At 44.7% G+C, this 20,349-nt stretch overlaps 1 protein-coding gene across 9 annotated transcripts in view; it reads right to left on the bottom strand.

The window, feature by feature from the left end:
- LOC108154760 (sterile alpha motif domain-containing protein 5-like) overlaps nt 1-20,349 on the bottom strand; it is a 171,446-nt gene that overhangs the window by 72,393 nt on the left and 78,704 nt on the right. Inside the window, exon 3 of one of the 9 annotated variants that reach the window (XM_017285141.2) lies at nt 18,611-18,637. The exons of the other annotated variants lie outside the window; for them this stretch is intronic. Coding sequence (XP_017140630.1) covers nt 18,626-18,637 — 12 coding nt within the window. The 3' untranslated portion in view covers nt 18,611-18,625. Of the gene's footprint in view, nt 1-18,610; nt 18,638-20,349 lie in introns of those variants that run through there. 9 annotated transcript variants of the gene reach the window in all.

Here is a 20,349-nt window from a genome sequence, read left to right on the forward strand (position 1 = left end):
AGCTCGAACTTTTGCGGATACAGCGAATGAAGGCACGGTATCACCGGGGGACTGCAGCCCGCCTGCAGAAAGTGGATGACCATCAGCATGAGGGAGTAGCTGGAGATGGTCATGTTCTTGGCATTATTGATATTATGATGCTGGGCCCACTGCTTCACGGCCAAGGCAATCGGCCGGACACGCCACTCCAGCTGCGAGTAGCAGTACAGCAGATGGGTGTTCCGTATGCCCACGGAGTTGTTGAAATTGATATCGATCTCGACCTTGTGCTGGCTGTCGGTGAAGCGGAGTATCGGCACCCTGGCCTCGATCAGATGAAAGTCCTGGAACCGATTGGTGTCGCTCAACAGGCTGCGCATCATTTGCAGATGCAGAACGGCCTCCGTGCGGGGATCGAGGCTGGGATTCGTGTAGCCCACCAAGCACATGTCCATGTCCGAGCATTTGGAGCCAAAGTTCGAGATGGAGGAGCCCACCAAATACAGACCATATCGTGGATACTGGCTCTGCTTAAGAGACGTTTACAGTATAGAGTTCTGTCTCTTGTTTTCCTTCTAAAAACTTACCACCGCCAGTTTGTAGATATAGCGCCACAGTCGCATCTTTGTCTTGTAGATGCTTCTCGTCTGCTGCGTCTCCAGGAACTTGTTCCAAATGGCCACCGACAGGGACTCCCAGCGCGAGCGACTGGGCACCGTGCGCGGCGGACGCTTCATTTCCACGTGCCTGCAGCGCAGCATGAAACGATCCGCCGGGGTATAGTCGTAGAACTCACGCCAGTAGCGATTCTGTAGGTTCAAGGGCAGCAGATCGCCCTGGCTGACATCCTGGCAAGGGGGGGGGGGGGGGGGGCATTGAATACGGGCCAATCCCGAAGGCAAAACACACACAAAAGACATACCATATAGATCGCAGACACTGAGTACTCCCCTGGGATCCCGGAGGTCATGATCGGTTCCAGCTTGACTTCTGCGTGCTCGGCTATCGTCCGGAGCGTGGAACTGGGGTATCGGTAACCATTCGATCCGCCGCTCTCCATGGCATTCAGGTGATTCATGTCGCCGTACGGCACCAGATTGGCGCCCCCCAAATCGGGCGGCTCCGTGCTCGTGGCCCGCGCCAGGCACTCGATGGTGATTTTCCGCACAAAAGACTCGATGGAGGCGTCGCTTAGTTCGGCATCGGACTCGTCGCTCTCGAGGCTGGGCGCCCAGCTGGCAAACGACTGGCCATCATCTTCCTCCCAGGAGCTCTTCTGTCCGCCGTCCTGCTCGTGCTCCTGCTCGGAGATGTCCGGCCTGTCATCGGGGGCGTAGTCTGTACCGAGTGTGTTCCACAGCGAGTCCAGGTCCGAGTCGAGCTGCTGCTGGGACCCCGGACTGCTGGCCATGCCACCGCCCGATTGGTTGTCGGCCAGGCCCTGATTCTGGCCATAGTTTTGGTAGCCAAATTCATCCAAATTCCGGGCATGATAGTAGCGCGACTGCTGGCTCCTGTGGCCCAAGGGTTTATTGTACTCCATAGAGTGGTAATTGTTGCTGTTGAACTTGGGGCGACGCATCGATTGGCTGGGATTGTACTGCTGCTGCTGCTGCTGCTGCTGCTGCTGCTGCTGCTGCTGATAGCCGCTCCCTCCACTGTCCGTGTCCGTGGCCTGCAAATAGTGCGTCTGATTGCGAAACGAACGATTCGGGTGCATCGTCACGGATGTCAACGAAGTGCTGTCCTCCAGGTTGGACTTTGAGGAGGAGCTGGACAGCGAATCCGAGGAGTTGGTGATCCCTTTCTGGCCCAAATTGTATTTCTTGACCTTGGCCTTCCAGCGGGACAATGGCTGCACACGTGGATACTGATCCTGCAACTGAAACTCGTGCTGCTGCTGCTGCTGCTGCTGCTGCTGCTGCTGCTGCTCCTCCTCCCCGCTGCTTGGGGGATACATGCTCCGCTGGCTGTATGGCTGCTTGTAGCGGGATCCTCCCGCTCCTGCAGCGCTGTTGTAAAAGGTCTTTGATTCGCCATGGAATCCCTGCTGGCTGTAGCCCGAATTGGGTGTCTGGCCACGGCCAGAACTGATGTAGCGCTGCTGCCCCACGCGGCCATACCGCCAGGTGGGCATATTAACGCTGCCATTGTCGAGGGCAGGTCCTGGCCCGGACTCCTCCATCTGCAGGTTCTCTGTGGCGCTCAGGGGCTGCTGCTGTTGCTGCTGGAAGCTGTTCGTCTGCGTTTGCTGATGCTGTGAGCGCTGTTGCTGCTGTTGCTGTTGCTGCTGTTGTTGCTGTTGCTGCAGTTGCTGTTGTTGCTGCTGTTGTTGCTGCTGTTGCTGCTGCAGTTGCTGCTGTTGTTGCTGCTGCTGCTGCAGTTGCTGCTGCATTTGATGCTGCTGCTGCGTGTTGCCGTGACGATTGCCGCTGCGGTTGGTGCCGCCCGGCGACTGATTCACGTAGTTCGGATAGTACAGCCGCTGTCTCCCCCCGTAGCTGTGATCAAAGCCCATCGGCAGCATCGGTACCCCGTACTGCTGGCCATAGCCCTGATTAAACGGATAGTTGCGATCGAACTGCCACACGGCGTTCTCCGTGTGCCACAGTCGCCGCTGCTGCGGTGCATTGTGCACGTAGCCCGGATACATAAACTGTCCGGGTGTGGCGGCGGCTGTTGCTGCTGCCACAGCCACGGCGACGGGTATGCCACCGCCGCCGTAGCGACCGCCGGGCGACATGTTGCCACCTCGTGGCGGAGAGCCGGAGAGCAGCGGTGGGGCGCCCGGTGGCGACGCCAGCGGCGGCGGCGGTGTGGTGCGCAAATTTCGGGGCGTTATGGAGGCCGGCGTGGGTATGTCCAGCACAACGCCGACCATACTGCTGCCAATGCTGTACAGGAAGTCCAACGAGTACTGGTAGCCCCCTGGCGGACGTGGCAGGATTGTTGTCTTGAATTTTCGCCTCGGACGGAGGTCCAACTCCAGCCCAAGGACGGGAGCCGGGGCTTCGGAGGATGAGGGCTCCTCGGCAAAGCCCTGGCCCCCCGCCTCCGTTTGGGTTCCCGCTCCGGCATCCCCCATGGCGGCCACAGATGGCCTCATGGCCTCTTCGTCCTTTTCGGCCACAATTCGGTTTACTTCGCCACCGTTCGCCATCACCATAGATCCTTCTCCTTGGGCACCCAGTCCGGACTTTGCTGCCGTTGTGGCTGCGGCTGCTGCTGCGGCTGTCCTTCGACCCTTGGCGGCCATGGCGGCTGTCGACATAGCTGCACAGATATATCCAGTCCCAAACTGTTTGCCCCGACACTTCAACAAAAGGCAAGCCAAACGATATACAGACACTGAACGGAAAAGCCAAATGCCACTTGGATCTCGGATCTCGGATCGGAAAATGTGTTCTCGTATTGAAATGTGCCTTCAGGTTGCTATTTCCAAAATTTTCATTATTGGCTGTCCTGAAAACGGAATAAAACATCGCACATTACAATCCTTTTTCGCCCTTTTTGGTGGCACCTTTATTTTCCGGTTCCTTGTGGCACTCACGCTGTGGTTCGCTGTGTTTTCCGACTCTGCGTTTTGGTTTTTTTGCACAATTTTCACATGAGATTTCACACAAATTTTCAGCAGGCTGAGACACACACACACATACTTGCACACGGTCCCGAAATGTCAGTGAAAGTTGATCAGTCATGGCCAGCAGTGTTGGTCAAAGCAGTGTTGGTCAGGATAAAACACTTTGCCAACACTATTTCATTTCACAGTGCGAAATTATTAAATATTATTTAATAAATACATTTTAAATACATAAATTATAAATATAATATTGAAATTAATGGATATATATCCATATATTCCATATATCTATAGGAAAGAACCATTTTGTATGCTGTCAAAAATATATCCAACCCAAATCGTAGGCAAAATTTTGTTATAAATGTAAACTTTTGCCTTTAAAATGGTTAGAATATTCATTAAAAATATAATTCCCAATCAGAATGTGTGGCCATAATTTATTTGATTTTTTAAATTAAACTAAAACATAAAGTAGTGAAATCGCATGCCTTTGGCCATCCTATTCGTATTTTTCCACTCCCTCTCTCTCTCTTTTGACACTTTTGCACACCTTTAAGTGTTAGACAACGTCTCACACTCTTATCAACGATAGCTTGAGTTTGAGTCTACGGTGTGATAAAAGAGTTTCCAACTAAATCAAAAAAAAACAACTTATTCCCGTTTTTGTATCCTTTCAAACAGCATCTTCTTGTGGCTGCCTGCCACTTGAGCTAAATTCTTTTGACGCATTGAGGCGGCCACAAAAGGAGCCACAAAAGGCTTTGGCTTGACACAATTTTTAGTCTGCGGCAGACATCCACTCAACATAGTTCCAATCTGGGGCCCCCATTTCTTGTGTCTTTTTTTTTTGTCTTCCAATTTGATTTGCTTATGTAAATTATTATTATCCCCCAACAAAGGAGTAACCACAAAGCAGGCGGTCTCTGGATACGGTTTCCATTCGATTTCGGGCCGAAAAAGAGAAGAAAAAAGCCAAATAATAGAAGGGAAATATTTGAAACAAATCAAATTTGTTGCCACAGAGCCCCAGACGCAAAAGATGCGGCAGGAGGAAGGGGTAGGAGGGGGCTGGAAGGGGGTTGAATTGTGGCCAGACTACGTGCATATTCAGATACGGGTCTACACATTTTCTAATTAGATTTATAATGCAATAATAATGGCTGCTGCCTGCTTTTGGGATTTACAATTTTTGGTTTTGCTTGAATTATGGCCAGTGCCACCCCACCGTATGGGTGGATATTTTCAAACAAAATCTACGTGGAAAATCAGTCAGTCATGGCCTCCGATCCCCTCTGTGTGCGACGCGTGCTTGCATTTTTTTTTCCCAACTAAAAATTAGCCCGAAAAATAAAGTAAGGCTCGAAGGATCGAAGGAAGGAAAGTTTCGTATTACATGCAAGCAATTTGGCAAATAAACTGTCAGCAGCCATCGATGGGGGCGGCTCCCAGCCCCTGAATAATTCACAGAAAAAAAGGCTCAGGACCAATGAAAGAAAATGATGCCATGGACCGTGTCCCCAGGGCAAAAGCCAGTACAAGGGAGAAGGACACAGGATAAGGCCTGAGACTGAGCCTCAGGGTTGGTTAGGCCTCTCCGGTTACCCTCCAATATATTTTTCAGATTTTTCTGGAAGGGAGGAATGGCAATCCAGGACTCTCTTTCGATGCGTGACAGGTAATTGGATTAAACTAATTTTTGGCTTTTTATTGGCAAGAGTGTGAGCAATTTTTTTTTGTGGTTAATAATTTCATTAGTCCGCAACGGCAGTGGCAACCAAATGCCGCATTGCAACACTGACGGGGCCTGTGTGTGTGTGTGTGAAAAGTAAATAATTAATAATTCATGCAACACGATTGACAGTGCGCCCCAGTTGAACTCTTTTCGTCCTGCCCATCCTTGGTCCTTTTGCTTGCTTTTTATTTGTGGCATGCTCATAAATTTACAATTACACATGCCACAAGGAAAGGGACAGAGAGAGAGGCACGCAGGACCGTACAGGGTCTCCCTTTTACACGTTTTTCGCGCTTTTTTTTTTGTTTGTGTTGTTTTTAATTTAATAAATTAATAAAACGACAAACGTGACAACACTGGAAACTGGCAACACTGCCATCAAAGTGGCAAAGTGTTGCCATTTGCATTTTTAATGCCCACCGAAGGCGCTCCTTTTGAGCGCAAAAATAATTATCAACTGAATCGACGATGAGAGAGAATACCTGAGAGACAGAGAGAGAGAGAGAGAGAGAGAGAGAGAGAGAGACAGGGATACAGCTTTTTAATTGAATTTCTCAATGTGCGTGTCAACTCTGGCAGCTCTCTCTCTCTCGCTCTCTGTGACAATTCAATCACTGGGAAAATGTCAAAAGCATTGCCATCATTTTTGTCGCGCTTTTCAATTTTCACTTTCAATTGCTGTTAATTGCTTGCCCCCAAACCATGCCACAGTCGCAGCTCCAACCCTAGAAACTCCAGACAATTTATAAGTGCGGCAAAAAGTTGCACTTTTCCTTTTGGCACACTTTGGGGCACACAATGCCACTACCTCACCTGGTGGAAGCCGCAGTTAACCCCAATTAAGGGCCCACAAAGACGACGGAGACAGACACCACCGGAGAGAGGGAGGGAGACGGAGAGTTGGGGCGCAAAAATGTAAGTAAGATGAAAATGTTGCCGCAGGCATTAAAATAATAAGGATAAGGAAACGGTTGTTAACCACGAAAACGCTCAACAAAAAATATGAATGAATGAATGAATGCCATGCCATGCCATACTCCGTGCCACACTCCTGGAGACTCTTCCTGGCGCCACGTTCGGACTTTGTTCATTATGCGTTTCCTGTTTGCATAAGACTCAAAAATACACGCCAGAACCAGAAGCAAAACCAGTCCCAGTCCCTGTTCCTGTTCCTGTTTCTGTTCCTAGTTATAATTGTTCCATGTGCCCCTGTCGCTGTCCTGCCCTCCCATTGTGCTGAGCGTTAAATTTCGAAAGTTTGCCCGCCGAGCCCGCCGGCTATTTGACAAAATGGGGGGAGAAAAAAAAGTGAAATGCAGGCCAGGAAATAGGAAAGAATTTTCATTTTCTTTTCGTATTTTTATATTTTTTTTCACTTTTAATTATGCAGAGACTTGAAGTAAACAGCGTGGAAATGGTGGTGGGAATTATACGAGCTCGTGGCTCTGGGAAATGGAAGCCAACAGTTGGCATTTGCCAACACTATAAGTACAAGTGCAGACTGTACTTTTTAGTGCACCATTAAGGGCTGTGAAACGCTGCTAATAAACCCTGAATGATTAAAAAACACTGTTTGGAATAAGTAATCATACGCAAAACTGTTAATCAACACTGTTTGAATGACTTAGCAACACTGATTGGAATGAATTATCATAATATTATAATTTTCTAAAACTAAAAATAATGGTTTAGCACCAGTAAAGGCCTATGCAACATTGTTAGTCAACACTCAATGACTAACCAACACTGTTTTAAAAAAGCTATCATGGAACTAGCATTTTCTAACAATAAAATCAATTTTTAGCTGTACTTTTTACCTTCCCAAGTCCTATCCCCCACAATTTTCCAACGTTTATCAACACTAAACATTAACCAACAATGTTTTAAAAAAGAATTCATGGATTTAGCATTTTCTAACAATAAAATACATTTTAGGCTGTACTTTTTACCTTCCCAAGTCCTAACCCCTACAATTTGCAAATTTTCCAACGTTTATCAACACTCAATGGTTAACCAACACTATTTGGAATAAGCAATTATAGAATTAGCGCAATGTTCAACCAAAACATTTTGGAATAGGCAATCAGGGAATGAAGACGGAACTCTTTGCCTACCCAAGAACTGACCAACACTGCCCCAAACGTTAATCACCACTCAATGACTAACCAACACTGTTTGGAGTAAGCCATCAAGTGGTGTTCCCCTTTTCTGCACCTCGCAGGCCAATCAAATGCCTACTGAAAACCTCTGACGAAATAAGGGAAAATATTCGCATAATTATGATTTCAATGGTCACAGTCTGTTACATTTTCCATATGAATGATTTTCGCACAATTACACAGAGTCGTCGTGGCAGGCAGGCAGACAGGAGGAGGAGGTACACGTCAGCACATGAGGCAGTGACGATGATGGTGGGCCTGAAAGATCCAACTTCATTCACAATTAAGCTAAAAATACGAGACTGTCTGCGTGGCAGCCCCCTACCTACACAATTTATTGTCAAGTGCAGTCACAACATTCAAGATGTGTAACAGTCACAGTCACAGTCACAACCGAGCAGCAGGGAGGCCAGCCAGCCACTCGTCTAGGTGGGATATACTTTTAACAAAGGCCAAAAGGAACTCTGGGTAAAGATGGGAATGGGAATGGGAATGGAAATGGTAATGCGAAATGGAGGAGGAGTCACGCTGTCGCTCACTTCTGACAGGGGGGTTACGGGGAAGAGAAAATCAACAACGCAATCTTAATGAAGGCAATAATTCAAATAAAATGCAAAATTCCCTTAACAAACTGTAGGAAGTGGCTTGCTTCCCCACAGTCATTCACTCATTCTGAGTGGCTCTGGGGGTCTTCGAGTCTGTGAAAAATTGCCGCCTCGACTGCCTCTTGTTGAAATTAAATTTTTACACAAAATCAAATAAAATCCAAATGCGTGGCAGTCAGTCAGTCAACTCCCTCGATGGTTGTTCCCTTATTAATTAGTTTCGTATATTTTTGGCACACACACACACACAGCCAGCCCTCGTGCCTCTGCCCCCAAGGCACACACATTAAGTGGCAACATTTGTCAATTTGTTGTTTTTCGTTTGTAATTTTTTTGGGGGTCCCACTTTTGGGTCAAACTCTCTTTCTCTCTCGCTCTCGATAGTGGACCGTTTTGTTTTTGTGTAGTTAATGGCCGTACATTTGCCTAAATAATGAGGCACCGGTGTATTGCTTTGAATTCGATTTAGCTTGATTAAAAATATATTTCATTGTCGAGAGATGTGGCAAGTGGCAAGTGGCAGCTGAGAAGCTAATCAGCCAAATGTGGCACAGTTTTCTGGTAGAAGGTGAATCCATTAGGACTGGACACAGCTGTCATTGAGTAATGTATCCTTGGGTGGGAGAGCACTGGCCTGGCCTGGCCTGGCCTGGTCTGGCCCCATCATTAAACAGGCCATGAATCAATAAAATCCTATAATTATATCAAATATCTAAACACTTAGGGGAATGAAAACATAGTGCTAAGCCACTGTGGGAGAGGGGGAGAGTGGCGCAGATCTTGGGTTCTTTTTCTTTCTCTCTTGAGCTTTCTTTCACGTTTCTATCCAGTTTTCCCGTCAATCATAGAATGAATCTTCTCTCTAAATCATCGCTTAAGACTATCGCATAATACTTATTGGTTAAGGGCTAATATCGGGCTATCGGTAGGGGTATTAAGGGATGGTTGGGAAGCCTTAGGTGTTGCCTTTTAATATAGTAATAGTATGCCTAGTAGTAGTGCCTATTAGTGCCTTGTAGAGTATGCCCATCGCTGCCCATCCATTTTATGGAGTTTCTGGAGCGGTTTCCTACTCACTTGTAGGGAGCTCACCAAGGATCCCTATATATATATTATATTATATTCCATTATTCTATAGAAATTCTATATCTGCTATAAACATTCCTCTATTTCATCTGAACAAATTAATCCATAACTTTTCTTAGGTTTTTATCGATTCCTTAAAGACATAGCCCATGGTTTAAGGAATGTCTGTACACAAGTTCCCTTAGTTGATTTCCCAATTCTCTAAAGCACAGGATTACATCTTTCTAAGGAGCTTAGGACATAGTTTTTTCCCTCTTTTCGTCTCTGAAGTTATTCCGAGCAAAAGCTGAGGAGTACAAAGGCTGAAGAGAGAGTGAGTTTGCCATTAAACCACTCATAACCCAGATACTCCAAATGGAAGACAGGCAGGCAGGCAGGAGGAGGAGGAGCATGGAATCTAGGGAAAAACAATAAGTACAGACACGACTCGGGGGGGAAGGGGGGAGGAGGTATGAAAGAGGCAGCTTGTTGGCCGGTACTTATGCCAAATGCGTTTGCGATTTGTGTCAATAAACGGAGGAGCAGCAGCAGTGGCAGCCGGGACTTCTGGGGAAAGAAGAAAGAAATTTCTATTATCTGTGCAAAGTGTGCGCGAAATTGAAAATTGCAGGCTGCTGTCGTTTGGTTGGGTTTGGTCCTTCCAGCCACCCCTCCCTCCGTCCCCTCCTCTTACAGTTGATAAAACTCTAATATGACATTATGGGAGCGCGCAGCCTTGGCTTTTGTGGAAATTGCATTCGCTTTGGGGATACACATGGGTGGTGGGGGGTATGGGGAGGCGCGGCATGGCAACAAGTTTACCAAAACACATTGCGGTCTCGCGCAAAAGTCAATTACCATTTGAACTGACAGTTTGGCCAAAGAGAGGGATCTCTGGATACCCAGCATTCACTCAATCAGTTGGTAATCGATTTTGTCTGCAACGAAATCGTTCTCTGGTCGGTCTACCCGTTGCTTGAGGTTAACAAATATGCTGCCCCCCTGCCTCCTGCCCCCCTGCCCCGTCTCCTCCTTTTTACGCACAATTTTCCTTTGGCAAAGTTTGCGCTCCGCGCGTTTGCCAAATTGAATGTAAATATTTATTTTTATTTGCATCCGAATGCATGCTTGCTACTCGACATAATTAGACGATGTCTGTGCGAGTCTCAATCCAACTGTGTATCTGTGTATCTGTATCTGTGTATCTGTAAATCCCCCGATGTATCTGCGGTCGCTCCGATTGCAAATGAGACGACTCTCTCCCGCTCTCTCTCTCTCTCTCTCTCGTCATAGATTTACAATATTTACTCAGGGAAATTGCCTTGGGCCACAGACGTTGGGTCGGCTTCGGTACGGAAAACGGGAAATTACGGGGCGTCAACCTTAAACCAAGTATTCATAATTGAATTTTCATGTTTGCCACTGCCATTTGCAATTCCTACAACATTTATGAGTTAGTTTTGCGTCAAGGAATACGAGTACTACTAAAAAACACACACAAATATCAAATGCAAATGCAAATGAATGCATGAGAGACAGTAAAATGAGACTTCTGGATACCCTGTAGTCAAATCTCTAGAGAAAATACCTTCTGCATTAAAGAGATCATCTATAAACGCTAGCGGAGGGATGTTTTTTCACAGGAATGTTGCCTTTCGCTTAGGGGAAATTGTGTGCTTCATGGGAACATTGGCATAGGAACAACAGGAATACGACCTTTCGCTTAGGGGAAATTTTTTGCTCTAGTGGAACAATGGCATAGGAACGCGGTAATCGCTTTCTTCCACCGAAGTGTGTCCAGAGGAACCGTGACATAGGAACCCTTTGAGCAATGTGTTCTTTCGCTTAGGGAATGTTTTTTCACCATTGATCGTGTTCTTTTATAGAAATGTGTCCTTTCGCTTAGGGGACATTTTTTGAAATAGTGGAAAAATGGCATATCTTTCTTCCACACCAATGAGTTTGTTCGCTTAGGGAAAATGTTTTGCTCTAGTGGAATGATGGCATAGGAACCATTGATCGTGTTCTTCCACAGAAAGGTGAAATGTTGTGCTGCAGGGGAACAGTGGCATAGGAACACGTAAAACATTTTCTTCCACAGCAATATGTCCTTTCCCTTAAGGAAATTTGTTTGTTCCATTGCCACAGTGGCATAGGACCACGTTCTTTGAAACCATTTGATCCTCTCGCTTATGGGACATTTTCAACAGCAAAAAAACTCAACTAAAATCTATTTTCCCGTGGAACAATGCCAGAAGAAGGCTATATCTGGATCCGTGTAGATGTAGATGATCCCTTGGTAATTCAAAGATATTTAGGCCCCTTAAAAATACTATTCCTTGCTCTAACCCTCAAAGACTTCTACATTCATGGCCTTATATAGAACTCCTTGTGGTCTCATCACCGCCAACCCATATCCCCCGTATACCCTACATTTATGGCTGATATAAAAATAGAGTGTTTAAAAAAAAAAAAACAACAACAACAAGTACAATAACAAGAAAGAGAGCGCGAACCGAACACGCAATGTTAGCCAGTCAAGTCCTTTTACTCCTTTGCTCCTTGTTTTAATAACATAATTGAAAAAAGTGCTACGGAACGAGGATAAGCAGCGGGCTCTCCCTCTCTCCCTGGCTCTCCCTCTCCCTCCCTGGCTCTCCCTCTCCCTCCCTTTGTGTGTGTGTGAGCAAGGTAAATGGAATGCAGACGGAAAGCAGCAGCTGGCTTTGATTACACCACCAAGTGGCATATAGGGGGTTGGTCAACGGCATGTTGCACCCCTTCCCTGGGTGCCATTACCCTCTGGTTACAGTTCCTGGGTGTTTCTGGGTGTTTCTGGGTGTTTGGTAATGGTGTCGATCGCGTGTTCCGACTGCCTTGTTAACAACCGTTTGTCCTTTGGAACTGTTTAGCAGCTCCTTCCAGCAAAACAAAACAGGAGAAAAAAAAAAAGAAACACAAGAACAAAAGGTTAATAATGGTCAACTTGATTACCGTAAATCAATAAGCACAAAACGGTGTACGGAGCGGACAGGAACGGACCTGTCTGCTATAATTAACTGCAATTTCCAAGCAATCGCTAAATGGAATGCCCATCAGGGGATATTGATTCGCATCGGGCATTCTTCGATTTCTCTCTTCTCTTTTCTTTTTCATTTTATAAAATTGTCTTATCTGTATCTCGGGCACTCCCCTGTGGAGTGCGGGTCCTTCTGTGTCCTGCGCCATGGATGAATAATGAGCATTCCTTGGACCACGTTCTGGCACAAATTGAAACTATTCTGCATACCATTTGGCAAGTATTTTAATTTGAATTTCTTCACAGCAAGTGATCGGGACGACGGCGGACCCCCCGTCCCCTCCCCCCCCACCGGTAATGGCAGTTTTGGTGGCAACATTAAGGATAATTGTTGTAGTTAGCATGTACTCTGGCATTTATAATGTGCTTCATCTATTCCCCCCCCTCCCCCTTTTTGAAATACTTCTCTTGGTTCCGCGTTTTTGGTTGCTTTCTGCTTTGCATATTTCTCTCTCTCTCTCTCTATCGCTAATGATAAAAATGTTGATTATGCATTTCTCTTTTTTTTTTCTTTCGTTTTATTGCTTTTGGCTTTTGGTGTTGATTGCAGTTGATTGCGTGGGCTCCTGGCTCGTGGTGGTTGGGGGGTAGGTGTTGAAAAAATGTGTGAGTATTGGTTGGGGGTGCATATTTTCAAGGTGCTAATGAAAAGTTGCTTTGAGGAATGATAGCTTCGTTTATGCACACCAAAAGTGCCAAAGTGATGAATGAATTTGTTCCTTATTTCCTTAATTTACATTTTCTGAATCGATTTTCACCATCAAATGTTTGTTTCTCAATGTATTTTGGTGTATTGATGGCTCTGGCATTACATTTGTATATGCCATGCCATTATTTGTGCAGTGTAAAGTCTTCTGCTGGCTTTGGTTTTCTTTTACTTTGCTACTACGTTGTTCTTGTGATTTGCCGATTTTATTGCCTGCGAGCGAAGGAGAGAGGATTGTAGCAGCGAAAATCTCAGCCCTACTGACAGCGCTTTGACGGCAAGTTTGATGAGAGAGAGAGAAGAACGAAGAAAAATCAGACCCGAAAAAACAGTGCGTAACGAGGGCGGACGAAGGCAAGCGAAAACGTTTTGTCTTTGTACTCGTGTGGTTGTTGTTGTTGCTAGACACAATTCGTCTTGAGAGCAGCTCGCTCAGAGAGGATCATCGGAGCGCGAAAGGCGACAAGAACTGACGTGCAAAATAATCCCAGGTGCAGCCGAGTGCAAGCGAGAGGCAAATTTCTGTCCAGCTTCTACAGTTGCCTAAGCTCTGCCCGTGTGGCTGTTGTTGTTGGCGCAGCGAGACTGCGTATTTCGCACGTCGACAGATCGCAGCAGCGATAAAATCTCTGCTTGGTGTAGCCGAGTGCAAGCGAGAAGCAAATTTCTGTCCATTTTCTACATTTACCTAAGCTATTGCTCTCTGCCAGTGTTGTTGTTGTTGGCGCGTATTTCGCTCGTCGACAGATCGCAGCAGCGATACCAGGTGTAGCCGAGTGCAAGCGAGAGGCAAATGCCAGACCATACTTTGCTTTTGCGTAAACAATTGCCAGAGGAAGAGAGCTGGGAATTGGAATCGCATCAGATATTTGTGGAGTTCAACCCATAGCCTAAAATCATATACGAAATTTCCACCTGAGATGCAAATCAGCTTTCCATCAGCATCCTCCCCCCTTCGAATCCATTAGTAGCACTCCTAATTACAGTCAGTAGAGTGTGCCACAGCAACAGCTAATTGCCACTACAGCAGCGGCACTAAGAACTTATTAGGCAGGCACACAACTCCCCACCAGTGCCCCCCACCCCTTTCCACCTCTGAGCTCTGTCTCACTCCATTTTCCATTTCATATCATAATTTCAACACCAACCTGAAACATTGCAAGTCAGCGATAGATAGACAGATAGACAGAATGGAGGACTGGCGGGATAGACACAAACAAATTGACGTGCCGACACATCGACTAATGGACACTGCCAATGGGGAGAACCGAACCACCGAAAAACGAACAAATTGCAAGCTCGCGCTCACTCGAAAACGATAGACGAAAACTGCCAATGCCAGGGAAATTTCAGTTTTGGGGGGGAAAAATTGCTCGCTTTATGGTAAAAATTGCATAAATAAATCATGTTCTAATATTGCACTTGCCCTTGCAACAATCTGTCAGAGGAGCAGCAGCAGCAGCAGCAGTGGCATCAACACCACCCACGAGTCAGTCGGAAGTGCACAGCGCGGATGCGGAAGCGAGAGGATGGCAATGGCGCAGACAATGGCCTGGACTGAAGGACTAGACGGACAATGGGAATGCTAGGGGGGTGCTGGTGGTGAAGGGGGTGCAAGGGGGCAATGTCAAACCCTGGCGTGAATGAGCGCGCACAAAATGGCGTTTAAGGCCATAAACAGCGAGCAGGAGCAGCCAGCCAGGGTCCAGCCAGGCAAACCAATCGATGTCCGACCATAGATACTGCAGAGTCATCTACTGGGGAGGGAGAGGGGGGTTGGACCTCAACCTCAACCTGAACATGAACCTGCTGCTGGAGCACCCGGAACTGTATCTGTGTATCTCTGTGTATCCATGTGTCTGTGTATCTGTGTCTAGCGCTTGTCTGACAAACTGAATCGCCTGTCTGTTTTGGCGCTTAATTCGTCACTAAATGAGATTTTTTTTTTTTTTCCACTGTTGCCTGTTCGTTTTTGGCCATTGTTGTGCGCCATCGAAATTGCTATTTTGGAAGCCAGTGCTCGTGCTGTGGCTTTGCCGCATAGCTGAAGTGTACAGGAGTTTAGGAATAGCGCGAGGCTTGGGGGATTGGTTTTTTGCTGGTGGGGCATGTGGCAGGCAGCTGCTGATGTTGCCTGCTCGCCTGGCGCCGACAGTTGCAGCCACTTTGCAATAACACAGCGTGAAATTGCAACGCCAAATCGAATCAGTCCGCACGGGAAATTCGATTTTTTGTTCATTGCAGCAGCGGCAACCACTGTAGAGGAGACGACTCCAAATGCTACTAGTCTTTTGCGGGCAATCAGACAGCAACAAATGCCCGGGATACCGGAGCGCAAAGCAATTTCGAGGCAAAAGTTTTTCGGTCAAACAGACTGTTGCTAAAGGCGGCAACAACCCAAACAAAGCTACTCGGAAAAATCAGTTAAAAATGAGCGAAAAACCCCATGCACTAAATACCCTCGAGGTATCTCAGGATTCCCAACAAAAGCGATCTATCTGCAAGCTTGGTATCGCTGCTAAGCTGCTGTGGGAGAGAGAGAAAGGCCGTAGCACAAAGATAGATCAGGGATCTCTGGCTATATACACCTCTAAGGTAATTCTTTGAAGGCTTCTTTGAGAGAGGAGTCTCTAAAAATAGGGCATTCAAAAGTGTACCCCAAAAAGTCTGTGCTGTTTCGGACTCCAAGCTGCCAAGTGTCCAACAACTGTCCATCCATCCATCCATCCATCAGTAGGAGGAGCGTAATGAAATGAAATTACAAAATGTGCTGAATGCTGGCTGTTCTGTTCGAATGTTTTGTTACATTTTTGCATAGCCATTCATTCCATTGCAGTCCTTCTTCTCGTTTTTTTTGTTCTCCATTGTGGCATAAATTGCTTATTTATTGTTTAAAATGGTTTTTCGCTCTCCTTCTCTCTCTCTCTGTCTGTCATCGCAAAACAGGTGCCAAAATACACGTGTTCGAGTGACCATTTGCTGGACAGCTTTTTGGTTGGCAAATGCCAAAATTAATGCTTGATTAAGCACTAAAATATTTTAGCTAATTTTCGGCATTTCCTTGAAATTTGCATATTTTTGGCAGCGCATAAAAGTAATTTGTGATTTTCCAAGTGAATACCTGATAATTATGCCCTAGATTAGAGCTAAATATTCATAAATCTTCAAGCAGGCGCAATTTTGGCACGAAAAGGGGTAAAACAAAGAGAAAAGGTACTGCTAAGCTGCTCTGGGAGAGAGAAAAACCAGCATGCAGGCCATAATTATGATCTGATCGTTACCAAATTTGGCAATCTGGCAGATAGGACATTGGTTGATCTTTCCACGTTTTTATGTCTACCAAATTGGGGTTTAGCACCCAAAATTCGAGCTCTTTTCACCAAGAGCTATGGCAAATATCAAATAAATGTATGTACTCCACTCCAAAACACTTCTTGGCCACAAAACATCTCCAGATCATCCAACAGAACAAGAACTCAATTAAAGTTGGTGTAAGATTGGCTCTCAACAGAGCCTCAAGGCTCAAGGAGTTGACTGGAGGTATAAATAAAAAAAATCATATGCAAATGAAATTGTCTCCATTCGACACGAACCGTTAAGATCATGTCCCCCCCACACACACACACACACACACACACACACACACACACACACAGAGACACATGGCTCATCCAATTTTGGTCAACACTGACAAAGGCTTTGCCAATCAAGAAGATGCAAGTTGCAACTGCAACTGCGGCAACAACTGCATAACGATATGCAAAATATGCAACACAGATGCCATATCGGCTGTCAGTTGTCAGAGAGTCAGAGAGGCAAGGAGACAGACAGTGGTGGAGACTCCTGTGGCAGCCGCCTGTGGCAGCCTCCTGTGGCAGCCTCCTGTCGTTTTGCGCCCAATTACGCCTTCAAATTGAGTGATAAATGTCTTGAAGATGGCACATAAATAAACTTGAGTTAAATTTATTACACAACCCACACAAAGACTTCATAAAAATGCAAACTAAATGAACTATTAAGGGAGGAGGAAGCCGAAGAGAGAGTCGGCAAAACATGAGAAACACCGAAAGACAAACAAACAAATGAAGAAGGGACCCCGCTCAAAAGCTAAAGACAATTGAATTGCATTGCAAGAAGGGGGGTTGGGGGGGGAAGCCACGGCGGTGTGAGAAACAAAAAAAAAAATGCAAATAAATGCGCAAATAAAATGTGCAATCAACGTGGAGATGGCGTGGTCTGGGCCGGCAAACAGGGCAAAACAGGCAATACCCCAAAGAAGTGTGAATGTTGCGCATGCGCGGAGTCGCCACGAACCAAGTGCGCATCAATTAGGAACGAAACGAAACGGAACGGAACGGTACGGTACGGCAGCACGAACTCCAGCACCAAAAGATAAAGCAATGCCACAACAGAAGAAGAACAGGCTCCAAAAAAAAAAAAAAAAACGTTTAGATAAACAAATACAGAAGAATGCTGAAATGCTGTTAAAAGGCAACAAAATGAAGTGGCGGCTGCGGCAGCGGCATCGGCAATGGGCAATGGGCACCAAGAAACCCTGAGGAGGGACGACTCTGTGTGTTGCCACAATTTCAATGAACATGCTCGCACACAGTTGAAGAGCAAACAAATTTATTACGCGCCGTTTGAACAGCGCATAAATTTTAAGGCCCAGAGAGCCGGACCATAGCATTGCCCAGTCACGGCCTGGCCAAGATTAACATACTGGCAAAAAACCGAGCAGCGAGTAGACTCCAATCGATCCATTGCCGGATTGCGTGCCACAGAGCCTGAGAGGCAAACGGGCATGCGTGATTTACAAACAGCGCCACATTTGGCAAAACATTTCAAAGGTGGGGAAAGGGGGGGGAAAGGGGAAACGATTTAAAGCTGAACACGACCAATTTGTGGATAGTCTTTGGGGCACAGAGACAGAGAGAGAGAGAGAGAGAGAGACCCCCTGATGATCCGGCACGATGCTGTGCCACACATTTCTCATTTCCAGAATTTATGTTGAGCCCCAGACAATTGATTGTTGAATGAAGATCGAAGTCAGGGCAGGGCAGGGCTGGGTAGGGCTAAGACCACTCCCTCTCTGGGTAATTCAATACGTTTTTAGGCCGACTAATTTCCGTTCGAATGCTGAAACTAATATGTGATTTTGTTCAAGGTATTGAATAACCTCAAAACCTGCGGGGACCTCACACTTTTTTTTTGACCGCTGCTCGGTGACATTTCGATTTATTTTTATTGATTCGTCGGAGGCCATGGGGGCTCGGTGCAAGGTGATGCTCTGAAATGCAAGTCAGGCGCCGAGTGGCACGCAAGTGATCATCACACCTTGATAAGGAGAGGGTCGTCCCTTCCCCCCCCCCATTGGGTTGGGTATGGGTTGGGGAGTATCCGTGTGCGTGTGTTATCTGAAAGCTGCCCCCTGAATTTCTTACTTTTATGCTTGATTTATTGACTTTATTTTATGGCCCCTTGATTGGACACTAAATGAGTTTTTAAACTCCCAAACGAATGGGCCGGTCCGGGCTCTTATCAATTTTTTTTTGATTATTTTTTCCCCCCCACTCTTTTTTATTGGCAGTTTCCCTTCAGATACAGATACAGTACATGTGTACATTTATTCGGTGGAAGTTAAAGTCACTTACGTTTTACATTTAAGCCACGTTTTCGGTTTAATGTCGGTACAAAACGTTTCGGTTACGAAAAAGGTCTCAAGAACTTACCTGAAACGAAAGAGAGAGAAACAGAAATGTTAATTAAATTTATCGGAGAGTCTTTTTGTGGTCGCCGTAATTGCAATTAAATGTAAACACTCTTTTGGTCGGGGGTTTTATTTGGCTGTCGAGCGATCAATCACTGGGGAATGTGTGCTTCCAATGGGGATCTCAGTGGGTGGAGAATGGTATCGAAATAAATCACTTTACCATTTGAAAGCGATTTCATTTGATTGTGGCTTAAAGCTTAAGGATTCCCCGAGTTTATTCCCCCATCAAGGAGTTCGAATTTATTGGCACTCTTTCGGGGCCTCTCTTTTGCCTAAAACCCACCTTTGAACAACCCACTAAAAGGCAATTTAATCCGTTTACTTTCGGTACAGTGCGTGGCAAAAAGAACTGATGAATAAAGAAGATTAAATCTTTAGAAAGACAAAAAATCTTTCATTCTAAACGATTAATTGTTGAAATCGAAAGAGTGGAATCTCTTATTCAAATGAGATACTAAAGTGTTGAATTTCCCCTAAGCGAACGGCTGGAGTACAGCGACAATTCGCCACGAATGAATCGGAATATTTTAAATATGAAATACCCAAACCATATCGATCATTTATGAAGTTAATGGATTATTTATAAATTTTTTATGAATTTATGGATATGTTTCTTATTTTATTTATTATTTATAAATATATAGAAAATTTATAGATATTTATTTATTTTTTTTTTAAACTTATTTATGATGTATTTATTACTATCGATAATTAATTGTTTGATTTTATATATTTTGGGATAAACTATCGTTACTATTTCGATAACTTCTCGATCATAGATCATTTACAAAACTGAGTAATTAGTTATATCATTTATCGATAATCAATAAAAGTATGTGACAATTTATCGATAAACAATTTTTTCAAATTCTTATCGATGATTTGTAGATTTTTTGTGAATTAATATATATATATTTATGCATTTTTAATCATATATTTAGTGATTCGATATATTTTAGGATAAACTTATCGATTTGAGTGATCATTTATAAGTTTGAGCAAAAAGTTAAGGAATTTATCGATCATCAATCAGTGTTATCGACAATTTATGAAATGTATCGATTATTTATATTTTTATTGAGAATTTACAGATATTTTTTCTAAGTATTACCGATGACTTATTTTGTGATTCGATATATTTTGGGATAACCTCTCTTATAAACTTGAGCAAAGGTTATAACATTCATCGATCATAAATAAATGTTATCGATACATTATTGATAAAATATACTTATTCTTATATAAATATTCTTATCGATATTTTATGGATTTATTAAGAATGAATATACATATGTGTATTTATGTATTATGTATTATGTATATATATATATTTTGTCATTCTATCGTTGCGATTACGATGATTTATCGGTTTCAATGAGAATTTATACACTTGGAACAATTTTATAGCATTTTTTGCTCATTAATCAATGTTGTCGATAATTTTTGGAAATTTGGAAACTTATCGGTATCAGTGATCATTTATAAGCTTGAGGAAAAAATTAGAGCATTTATCGATTATCAATAAATGTTATCGATTATTTATCGATATTTTTTAAATTCCTTTAAAATTACACAAATTTGTAGGTTTTTAGTTAAAAAAAGATCATAGAAATTCAAATATTGTAAGAAAAACTAAACACGACTTCTGAGAGGCTGTAGAAGATCCATTTC

This window comes from Drosophila miranda, chromosome 2 (genome assembly GCF_003369915.1).
Source record: "Drosophila miranda strain MSH22 chromosome 2, D.miranda_PacBio2.1, whole genome shotgun sequence".
Lineage (NCBI taxonomy): Eukaryota > Metazoa > Arthropoda > Insecta > Diptera > Drosophilidae > Drosophila > Drosophila miranda.